We start from the raw sequence: 11,623 nt of genomic DNA, 5'->3' as shown, positions 1-11,623 counted from the left end.
AACGGGTGAAAACTCGAATTGACTGGGTTTGGATTCGGGTTCGAGTGCCACCCGATATTTTGGGTGCTGGTTTGGCCGTTTGGGTAATGTGAAACCCGCACCCGAAATCACACCCGCTTATATATATATATATATATATATATATATATATATATATATATATATATATATATATATTAGAAAATATTTGAAATACACCCTTAAAAAACACTAAATGTTAATATTTTACATTACAAATCACATGTAAATTGAGTTTATGGGTTCTCAAATATTGAGTTATGATAAAAATATGTGAAGAAACATGGGTGAAGGTGTTTGATGCGAATTTTAGTATTATTGGATGTGTGATTACAAATCACACCACAATTGCGGCCCGATGCGGATGCGGAGGTTACCGCATCAACAATATTGCGGCCGCAGTTACGGTTGCGGACTGCAATTTAAAACCCTGATAGTATCCATTAGTAGGTATATCAAGTAGGGGACAGTTTTTTCATTTGTTTTAATTTCAACATGCTTGATACTAACTAACAAACCAAAGTCGTATTCTAGAATCAATTATTCTTAATCTTGTTATTCATATACAATAATTCCATAAGTCTAAAGAGTGACACTTCCACTATCAAATCAAAGTTGAATGAGAAGAGCTTCTTATTGTTTTTAAAGTTGATTCCAACCTTAACAAGAAGCTAAAAGCCATACTGCTTGTATTTGGATTTTAAATATTAGACATTGCGCGTGAACATCTTGCACACGTGTGCTCACACCTTTGACTCTTCACCTATAATCTGTTCTTAATAATAGATATGACAATAACTCTATAGACTTGAGCAACTTAAAGTTCACTTTCATTAACAATTATACAAAATCAGTTTCCAAGAAACTTGCTTAATATTAAAGCAAGCAAACAACAACTTGTTAATAGTTGATTAGTTGATAGTTGATAAAAGATAGTTTTAGAGAGTTGTTTAGAAAGAAGGCTATTTCATTGATTTCTTGGATGATGAATTACAAGATAGCAATTGCCTATTTATAGGCTCAAGTCACCAACCTCTCAATGGTGGTGAATATTTCTACATCTCTTTAGTTCTTTCTAGAATTCTCATGATAGATTAGTATCATGATGATTCTAGGTTATTCTATATTTTACATACATTTATAATTCTAGATTGATCTACCATATCCATTCACACTAGAGTTCTAGATTATTCTACCATATTCCTATACACTATAATTCTAGGATATTCTACCATTTTCATACATATTATATTTAGAATATTCTAGAAATTTGTAGCAATTTCAACACAACTAATACAAAAAAATACACTTCAAGTGAATCTGTATTTTACACTATAGTTTCCTGATATCACCGACAAAGAATTTGTCTAAATGGCCTTCAATGAACCATTTTCAAAAATAAATAAATAAATAAGATATCAATAGTAATGAAATATTATTTGTCAAATATAGCATGCTAATGCCATTATTCTTTCTTTGTCCTTATTCTTTTAGCCATGAATTTACGAATTCTTTCCAATGCAATTTCAAGAGTTTCTTCACTCATATTTGCAAAACAAACTCTAAACCAACCTGCTTCTGAACAATGACATGAACACCCCGGTGATATATTCAACTTCACTTCTTTCAATATCTCATTCCAAAGTTCTAATTCACCTTCCTTACTTGATTCCTTCAAGAGTGGACTCATATTCATCCAACAAAACAATCCTGCATTCCCTCTCAAACACTCTATTCCAACACTTTTCAAACCTTCAACTATCATATCATATCTCTTCTTCAATCTTTCCCTATTAATCTTAATGTACTTTTCCGTAAATTCCTTGTCTGATAGCATATTAGCCAAAAACTGTTGTGTTTGTGAGGATATTAAAGTAAAACTCGACATTCTTCTTGCTGTTGTCACAACCTTATCATTGTATGAATAAACTGTCCCAACTCTAAAACCAGGTAGACCGAGGTCTTTAGAAAGACTGTAAACAATGTGAACTCTATCAGCATCTTTGTAATTACGAGCTTCGAGAATTTCAGCTACACTTACGAACTCATTGGAAGAAAAGACTGAGCCTGAGTAGATTTCGTCGGAGATGAGGTGGATGTTCTTTTCTGTCACAAAGTCAAGAATTTGTTCTAGAACTGCACGCTGAATTGTTATACCTAAAGGGTTTGACGGGTTTGTTATCAGCATTCCACTCACTTTCATGTTCATTGATTGAGCTTCTTTGTAAGCAGCTTGTAAAGCTTGTGGTGTAATTTGGAAATTGTTAGAGCTGTTGCAGTGAATTGGCACTATGTTTACACCAGTTCTCCACCTTAAATCTCTATCAAAACTACAAAAGTACAACAAACAGATAAGTATTCATATTATTAATCATATATATAGTTTAAGCAATTGCATGGTTGCATGGTTGCATGTTATAGATTGTTACCCTGGATAGTAAGGTGTAGGAACAAGCAAAGCATCTCCAGGATTGGCAAGAATGAAGGTTAAGAGCTCATTGGCAGCAGTTGCACCAGCAGTAATGACAATTCTTTGAGGATCAAATTTGGCTCTACCGCCTCTTATTTGTTCCATGAAGGTTGCCATTGCAGTTCTGAATGATATAAGTCCATGATAGTCTTGAAATAATGCATTCTCTCTAAAACCATTATAATCCTCTGGGTGCTCTTTCAAGTACTTTTCTACCAAATCAAATGAAACCTGAACATAGTACATTAGAATAGATTAATAACTAATCTCATGCTAGAACTAGAAACATGAATTTAAACTATATTAATATAGACTTACTTGATTCTCAGCTAATCCCATTTGTATAACACCAGAAGAGTTGGTAAATTCATGATAAGGGTTTTCATCATAGGCTTTCCATCCAGCAAAGTAAGGTGAGTTTTCACCATGAGTATCAGACAATGCAATATTTGAAAGCTGAGCACAAGTTTGTTGTATTTCAAGACCCATATTAGTTATAAATTAAATTCTGTTATAGCAAGGGAAAGAAAGAAAGAATATTAGTATTATTATGGAAGAGAGAAAGTAGATATATAGATAGAGAGAAAGTTAATTGATTGAATTGATTTGAGATTGTGAAAGAAAACTAAGTTCTATATATAGAGTTTGAGAGTGCGGTACTATAGGAAAATAAAAAGATAGAATTATTATTGTTATTCGAATTTGACATTGTACTGGTTCTTACCGAAATAGATATATCTGATGGTGACACTGACAGCAGTGACAGCTGTACATTGCCTGATCACGCGGAAAATATATGGTTGTTGGTAGGGAGGGTCGAATTTACTTCCATTTTTATAGTTGAATGCCTTTTAAAATGTCGGTTTAATGGATGAATTCATGTTTATAATATAGAAATTATGTTGTAAGTGTGATTATTATATATGGCTTACTGAATTATAATTTTGTTAATTTAAAGTGGTTGATGAGTAGTAGTAGTCGAATTGAAGGAATTTTCATGTTGTGTGTTCCTATGACTTAAATTACAGAAGAAACTTGATATAGTATTTGTCTGAGGTAAGAAGAAGAAGCAGCATATTATTATTGCATTTAAGATGCGAAAGCGTGTGGGGATGAGAAGCTAACGGATTTTTTAATGAAGTGACCAGTGTTGACAATGATATACTGAATAGATTGGAAAGTAGCTTAAGTTCTCCAGAGATCTTCTATCCTATCCTAAGTACCCTACACGCTTTTGGTTTCGACCCTGAGAGAAGAAATATAGGATGATGCCATTAAAAAAACAACACAAGTTCTTTATTTCAAGTTTGGAACATCCTTTACCTATATATCCTTTCAACTTCATTTCATTCAAAGTTTCAAATAGTATGATTAACGTATTTCCAATTATCATAACTGATTGACTGATTTATAAGCAATCAGCAACTGAGCACACGTAACATATATATATATATATATATATATATATATATATATATATATATATATATATATATATATATATATATATATATATATATATATATATATATATATATATACACTACTACTCCCACATAGGGGTGCTCGCGGTGCGGTTTGGGCGGTTTTGACGAAAAAAGTCATCCGAACCGCAAAAGAAAAAATAGTGCGGTTTGGTTTGGTTGGCTTTTAAAAAAAATCCGAACCAAACCAAACCAAACTAATGCGGTTTGGTTCGGTTCGGTTGGTTCGGTTTTTTACAAATATTTTATTGAGCCATACATACACATATAGATGATAACATAATTTTGTATTTATACATTCATACACTATCAAATAATAACAAAACTCGTCATATTTTGACAACAATTATTCATTTAATATGTAAAAATTAAATTATACAAAAGTGGATTATTAAACATAAAATAATAGCATAAAACAATATAAAAATTATTATAACGAAACAAAAAAATAGAAGAGACGAAAGATTAGTGAAAGTGAAAAAGAAAAAAAGTGTTGAGAGATTAGAGAAGAAGATACGCGATAAAAACGAATCTGAAATACGAAACATTTACATAAAAATGAGAAGGTGAAAAAGAAAGAATATAAGAGAGTAGAGATTATAGAAGAAGAGAGAAGATATATGTGCCAAAGAAGGTGCGATAATGTTATTAGAGATTTTAGAAGATCGGGACTGAAATTATATGTGTAAGGATGGGAAAATTGTTCGTAATCATAATGCTAATGTATAATAAGTTTAAGTTTGGGTTGGATGTGAGTTATTAAATTTAGGTTGTAACATAGTGCGGTTTTATTCGGTTTGGTTCGGTTTACAAAATACAAACCGCAAACCGAACCGAACCGTGCGGTTTTGTAAAAACTGACCCAAACTAATCCGAACCAAATGCGGTTTTTTGCGGTTTCGGTTTGGTTTGGTTTGGTTTGCGGTTTTCTATTGGGTTGGTTTGGTTTTGATCACCCCTACTCCCACAACAGTGATAGCTCGCTGATGATGATTAATGTTTGGGAACTGATTTACTTAATTAAATTGAAAACTTTGAGAGATAATGATCAGATGATACAGTTGGGTAGAGTAGATCCTGTTGGGTTTAATTCAAGCCTCAAGTAGTTTAGAAGTTGTTGTTAGCTTGTTATTAACAAGCAACGAAACGATACGAGTATCAGATACACACTAATTAAATAATATAAGATAAGTATATTATATTAAAATTAAATTAAATTTTTACTTAAATCATAGTCTAACAAAACCAAATTTATAACAAAATTTTTAACAACTATTTTGTTGAAAAATATTAAATGTAAGATATTGGTATAGTATCAATGTCATCTCCTCCTTCGTCATCATCGATAAATAAAGCGGCTTTTAAATTTAGTTCATCAAGGGGCAATGATGCATTCGAGAATTTCAACACTATCAAAATTCTCACATGCATCTCCACAACATCCCACATCTTTGTACTCTCTTCTTTATATTCTTCACATTTCTTATCCAAAAGCCTCACATTTGTATGCACATAAACCAAAATTTTAGCTCTTTCAAGATTCAATTTATGGATGAATGAATAGGTACTCCAATTTCTTTTACAACAAGATGAAGATATATGTTGCACAAGAAGCTTCTACGCAAACTTTTGAAGAAGAGGAGCGGGAGAACCATGCATCACCCACCAAGATTTGGGGTCTAATATCCATTTATCTTTAATAAAGTCAAAAGAATCAAAACTATTTGATTTAGATGAAAAATTGGCATATTCAATTTTAACATTTTTTCTATCCTCAACTGATGTAAACAATTTATAAAAATATGTATTCCTTTGTGCATATATCTCTTCATCCTCATGTGGAAACACTCTATTTAGATCTTTACAGAACCATTCATCGCCATAGTACCTATAAATGAAGTAAACGATAGAAATACATAATTTATGGGCTACAAAACAATCAAAAGTAAATAATAATAAAAAGTTAATAAATTTTTATCTAATTAACCCTTGGATTTAGAGAGTGAGCCAAACAATTAATGGAGAGTGGTACAACTCATAATCCACTTATCAATTAGTATAGAATAAGCAACATCGTGATGTCGATGTATCAATTAAATCTATCTCTTCATGCCGATATATTGATGCCTTCACCATCTCTATCATAGCATCTCATATCTCGTATACTAGATGAAGTGTGGACTCGTCAGTATCACAAACTCTAATCATTATAAACAGGGTCGTAAAATCAATAATACATACAACCTTGACCCACCAAAAATCATTCAAAATAAAATATTTTGCATCATGAGCCTTACCCACGTTATCCTCTCTATAAGAATTCCATTCTTCACTAATAACCACTAATTGGAAAGAACAATTCTAGAATTTAGATCTTCTAAACATTACAATGACAGATGCAAGCGTATTTCATAAACATCAAGCAATTTTAAAGATTATAATTGTTTAAAAATGACATTTCTCATAGAGTGGTTCATGATGAAATTTCTCGCAAAAGAAACATCAACAACAATCTGAGTAATTCAATTGTTAGGTAAGAATATGGAGTAAGAAAATAGTCTAAAGGGGGTGAGTATACTTTTAAAAATAAACTTTAACCTATTTTTCAAAAAAAAATTATCGGAGGTTTTCAGAGTTGCGCACGAAAATGTTTAGAGCAAAAATGTGGGAATTATACTCGGGAAAAAATTATTTTGCGTAAGCACTTAATCAATTTTAAAATATCACAAAATGATCTAATGAAGATATTACTAAAAATATAAAGAAAAAATAAGTAAATAAAATTACAATTAATTAATAAGAGTCTTAATTGTTGCTAAAAATATAAATTAAATAATTTGCATCACAATAAATTGTCATAAAATGATTTCTAAAACAATTTGCAACAGTTTGAAGTATCACAATTTCACACTAATGACAATTTGAAATTGTTGCAATCACCATTGAAAACGAAACATCAAATAAATGTCATGAAATTTTGAAACTGTCACCAATAACTATATAAGGCAGTTTATTAACCGTCACACATTATGCTGGTGACACTTTTATGGCAGAACAAAAACCGTTGCAATTTGACTATTACAACGGTATTAACCGCCGTAAGTCTAAAAATACTACCGCAACATTTTGTTTTTATTGTAGTGGTTCAAATGCAGTGTGTGCTCGATAATGTTAATCAATTTTGTCTTTTGTCTGGTCAACAAGTGAGTATTGATAAAACAAGCATTCATTTATCTTGAAACACTTCTGCGTATGTTTGACATAAATTGGTTACAATATGACCTATATATGGCTTCTACGAAACACAATTGTTTGGAAAATATTTTGGTGTCCTTATCCTCGGTAGAACACCTAGAATATCCTATTTTAATTATATACTAGAGCAAGTTAAGTTGAAGTTATCCTCTTGGAAAGCTCGACACCTTTCTTTTGTTGGTCAAACTTTTTTTGAAGCCCTTCTTATATATACTATAATGATTACTAGCATTCCTAAAACTTTTTTTTTGCATGAGATTCAAAAGTTACATCATTCATTTATTTGGGGTGATAACAAGAAACATAGAAGAGTTCATTCGATAAAGTAGGATGTGATGACACTGCCAAAGTTCTTAGGAGGTTTACGTATTATATTTTTGGATGTTATGATAAAGTTGTCTTTTGAAGATTGGTTCGGCCATTAGAAATAATGAACAATCTCTTTGTTGTGAAGTTATGTGTGACAAATATATGAGGAACAATGTTGGTTATGAGGGCGTGATGTTTAATGCAAATGATTCCAGTTTGTGGAAGAATCTTTGTAACTTGTGGCCTAAGTTTACTCTGTTTTCCTATTGGTATATAGGATATTCATATGGTGGCAATATAAATATTTGGTCTCAATGTTGAGTTATATATACTCGGTATGAAGTTGATGTATATTAATATATGTGGTGTAAATAAGACTTCTTATCAACATTTAGAGGACTTATTGGATCAACATGATCCATGGAATATGGATCTTTTAAAGCATTTGTTTCTTCAAAATATAGTAACTAAAATTCTAGTTATTCTCCCGCTCGATGGTAATAGTGGAAGAGATATTTGTTGTTAGTCAAGAAATAAAAAAGGTGAGTATATTATTTCATAAATTTCTAAATTAATGAATAATTTTGGTAGGTAAAATGGCAAGGATAATTAGGGGTTGATATGAAAACTTAAAATCCCTGAACAGAAAAATAAAATGAATTAGGATTGCCTTTTGTAGTCACTATGGAACAGAGGTAGAGTTCATTATACATGTCTTACGTGAATGTCCTTTGGCTTTTTCTATTTAGACAAATATGATTAAGTTGGATATGAGGGACTCTTTTTTACATTAGTAATAATAAGGAGTGAGTGAATACTAATTTGTTTTTGGATTTTGATATTTGTGAAGATGTGTCGTGGTCAGAACCTTGGGAAACCTTTTACCATGCACTTGAATGCGGAGGAATAAGAAACAACATGATGAGAATTTTTTTAGACCTATAATTTCATTGCGGCATGTTACTAAAGTATCTCTTGATTTTTTTTGCTGCGGAGCTACATGGTAGTAAGATGAGGTTGGCTTGAGAGGCTAGCAAATAAGGTGGTCTCCTCCTCATACGAGTAGGATGAGATTGAACCCAAATGAAGCTAGTAAGAATGGTTTAATATTTAGATGTGATGGTATTTAAAAAATATTGTACGAGTCAATGGATTGAAGGCTTCCTAAGATATTTGGGCTCTAGCAGTACATATATTGCTGAACTTTTAGGGTGTGCTAGAAGGATTAAGATTAGCAAAAGAACCTGAGTTTTGAGCTATTGAGCTTCATATAGGTTTCGAAGTGGTTGTTCAAAACATTTTGGATTCTGGTTAGGATAGTATAATTTGAATGCAATTGATACAATAAATTCAATAGTCGATCAAACTAGATTGGAAGGTGTTGGTTTGTCATATTTACCGTGAGTCGAATACTTGTGCATATGCACTTGCCAACATTGGGTGTGATCTAGGTCTTAACTTTATGTTTTATGAGCGAGTTTTTGTTCAAATTTATCTTCTTTTATTAATTGATTGTATTGAAATCTCTATTCTTCAATTGTTTGTTATACCCTTTTTTCCTTAAAAAAATCAGTTAAATATGTTCGTTTAACAACCACAACTATGGGTGTTCATCGTGTAGTTTGGGAGATTTTTATGCTCAAAGTCATTAGAACCAAAAGAGAAAAAGCACGTGGTTTGATTTGGTTCAGTTTATTTGGTTAAAATCGAACCAAACCACTGCAGTTTGGATTAGTTCAGTTGATTTGGTTTTTAAAAAAAAATTGCCAACACATATAGAGAACAACATAATTTTTATGTTTAGTCATTCATAAATTACTATGAAAAAAGTTTATAATTTTAAAAATAAGTTTATAACTTGATGCATGTATATAAATTGCGTCTTATAATTTTATCTTATGTCTAAAGAACATTATACATGAAATTGCATTCTTAAATAAATTTAAAACACTATATTTTGTTGTTATAAGAAAGTGCATGCATGTGACTAGGGATGAGAATAGGTCAAACCGGCCTACAAGGGCCTATAACCCAGCTTATTTAAAATCAGGTCAGGCCAGACCTATTTAATAAAAAAGCTAGACTTGAACTTTTTGAAAAGGAAAATACTTAGATGCATACAACCATAACACTTGGATTTACACACAACCAATCACAATTTTTTTATTAATTAAAAAATAAAAATAAAATTGTCTCTCTCCTCCATTATCACAACCACCCCACGATGTCAATTAAAAACGAAATTAAATTTTAAATAAATTTGTGTTTCCTCTCTTTTTATTGGTTGTTCCTTAAAGTATGGATTTATGTTCGTATCCATGCAAATATTTCTCTTTTTACAAGCCTATTTAATTAAATAGACCAGACTTACGCTATTAAAAAATCTATGAAGCCTTACCGGCCGACCTATATTTTTATATATATTAAAAACAGTCTAAATAGACTGACCTATTTATGCATATATATTAGAAAAAATGTTATATATATATATATATATATATATATATATATATATATATATATATATATATATATATATATATATATATATATATATATATATATATATATATATATATAGGCCGACCTATAAGATTTCTTAAGTAATATGGATTAATTGAAAATCTTAATGAGAAATATGCTTTTAAATAGGCTTTCAGGCCAGGTCGGGCCAAAAAAGACAGCCTATAATAGACCATATGTTAAATTCAAGCCTTCTAAATTTATTGTAGGTAAAACTCAGACCTTCTAAAGCCTAACCTAGCTTATTTCCACCCCTACATGTGACTATGCTAGTCTGATAACACTATAATTTGTTTTTTTATTATCAATATTTTATATAGAAAGAGCTACAAAAGTAATTTAAATTTAAAATAAAAACAAAAATAAATATATAACAATTTTATTTCAAATAAAAATAATTCTAACATTTATAAATAAATAATATTTTTTTGTTAATATATAAAGTAAAATAAATATCATACAAAAGAATATGATAAAATATACATAATAGTAGTTGTTGATTTCTCTTAAAAAAATTAAAAGTATATAATGGTTTGTAAGATTTTATAAAATAATACGGTTTGATTTTTATTTGGTACGATTTATAAAACACGAACGGTAAATCAAATTGAGCTACACGATTTTATTAAAAAATGATCTTAAAACATTCGAATCAAAATGTAATTATTTTACGATTTTTAATTTAATTCAATTTAATTAGCGATTGATTATTAGACCGGTTTAGTTTTGAACATTTCTAACTGCAAACCATGTTACTTCCCTATTAAATATTATGATAAAATATAAGTCATTAGGAAAACAGTAGTGGATCAGGTGGATTGTGTTGCCATCCTTCGACAAATCCTTGAGCTCATGGATAGCATGGAGGTGGCAGTTGTCTCTCATGTGTATCGCAGTGCGAACTCTTGTGCGGATGCTCTTGCAAGGAGAGGCTGTAGGGAGACTAGTTTTGTTTATTTTGATAAAACTCCAAGCTTCCTTTCAAGCTTATTGGAGGCTGATGTTGTTGGGATTGTTCCAACTTTATTTTCGGTTTAGTTGTTTTTCTTTTCGGGCTTAGGCCCTCATCTTTATCAACAAAAAAAAAATTATGATAAAATATAAAATGGCTAGTGTGAATAACGTTCATGGAAAATACTTAGATGGACACAACCATAACACTTGAATTTACACACACCAATCATAATTTGTTTTAATTCAAAAATAAAAATAAAATTCTCTCTCCCCTCCATTATCACAACCACCCCCATAATTCTAATTAAAAACGACATTAAATTTTAAGTAAATTTGAATTATCTCTCTCCATTTTAGTTGTTCATAAAAATATGGATTTAGATGGGAGAGTTTCCTGCCTTAGAGCGGTCTCGTCTTGGTGGAGAGGGGTCTCCCTTCTTGGTAGTAAGGCTAGTGATACTTCTAAGTCGTTCAGAGATGGTTTTTCCCTGAATGTAGGATATGGCCTACTTACCTCTTTTTGGAATGACCACTGAGTTGAGAATATCCCTCTTTGATTCAGATTCCCTATATTGTTTTGCATCTCTGACGAGGTCTCTAAAACTATAGA

General features: G+C 30.9%; 1 protein-coding gene across 1 annotated transcript; it reads right to left on the bottom strand.

The window, feature by feature from the left end:
- Nucleotides 1–936: 936 nt before the first annotated feature.
- Nucleotides 937–3,051, bottom strand: LOC131608138 (1-aminocyclopropane-1-carboxylate synthase 7-like). The gene is made up of 3 exons (XM_058880072.1): nucleotides 2,807–3,051; nucleotides 2,448–2,719; nucleotides 937–2,348 (listed from the first exon to the last, which is right to left on the bottom strand). Exons 1-3 carry the CDS (start codon nucleotides 2,975–2,977, stop codon nucleotides 1,484–1,486), a joined length of 1,308 nt encoding a protein of 435 aa, XP_058736055.1. The 5' UTR covers nucleotides 2,978–3,051; the 3' UTR covers nucleotides 937–1,483.
- Between the last annotated feature and the right edge of the window lie 8,572 nt (nucleotides 3,052–11,623).

This window comes from Vicia villosa, linkage group LG5, assembly GCF_029867415.1.
Source record: "Vicia villosa cultivar HV-30 ecotype Madison, WI linkage group LG5, Vvil1.0, whole genome shotgun sequence".
Classification (NCBI taxonomy): domain Eukaryota; kingdom Viridiplantae; phylum Streptophyta; class Magnoliopsida; order Fabales; family Fabaceae; genus Vicia; species Vicia villosa.
The sequence above is the reverse complement of the archived record's forward strand: the minus strand, read 5'-3'. Positions and strand labels throughout refer to the sequence as shown.

Bases quoted from the DNA above. Each gene is read 5' to 3' on its own strand.
- LOC131608138 (XM_058880072.1), bottom strand. From the start codon at position 2,977: ATGGGTCTTGAAATACAACAAACTTGTGCTCAGCTTTCAAATATTGCA. The intron at 2,720-2,806 runs GTAAGTCTATAT...TACTATGTTCAG, and splicing joins TGGGATTAGCTGAGAATCAA to GTTTCATTTGATTTGGTAGA. The intron at 2,349-2,447 runs GTAACAATCTAT...GTACTTTTGTAG, and splicing joins CCTACACCTTACTATCCAGG to TTTTGATAGAGATTTAAGGT.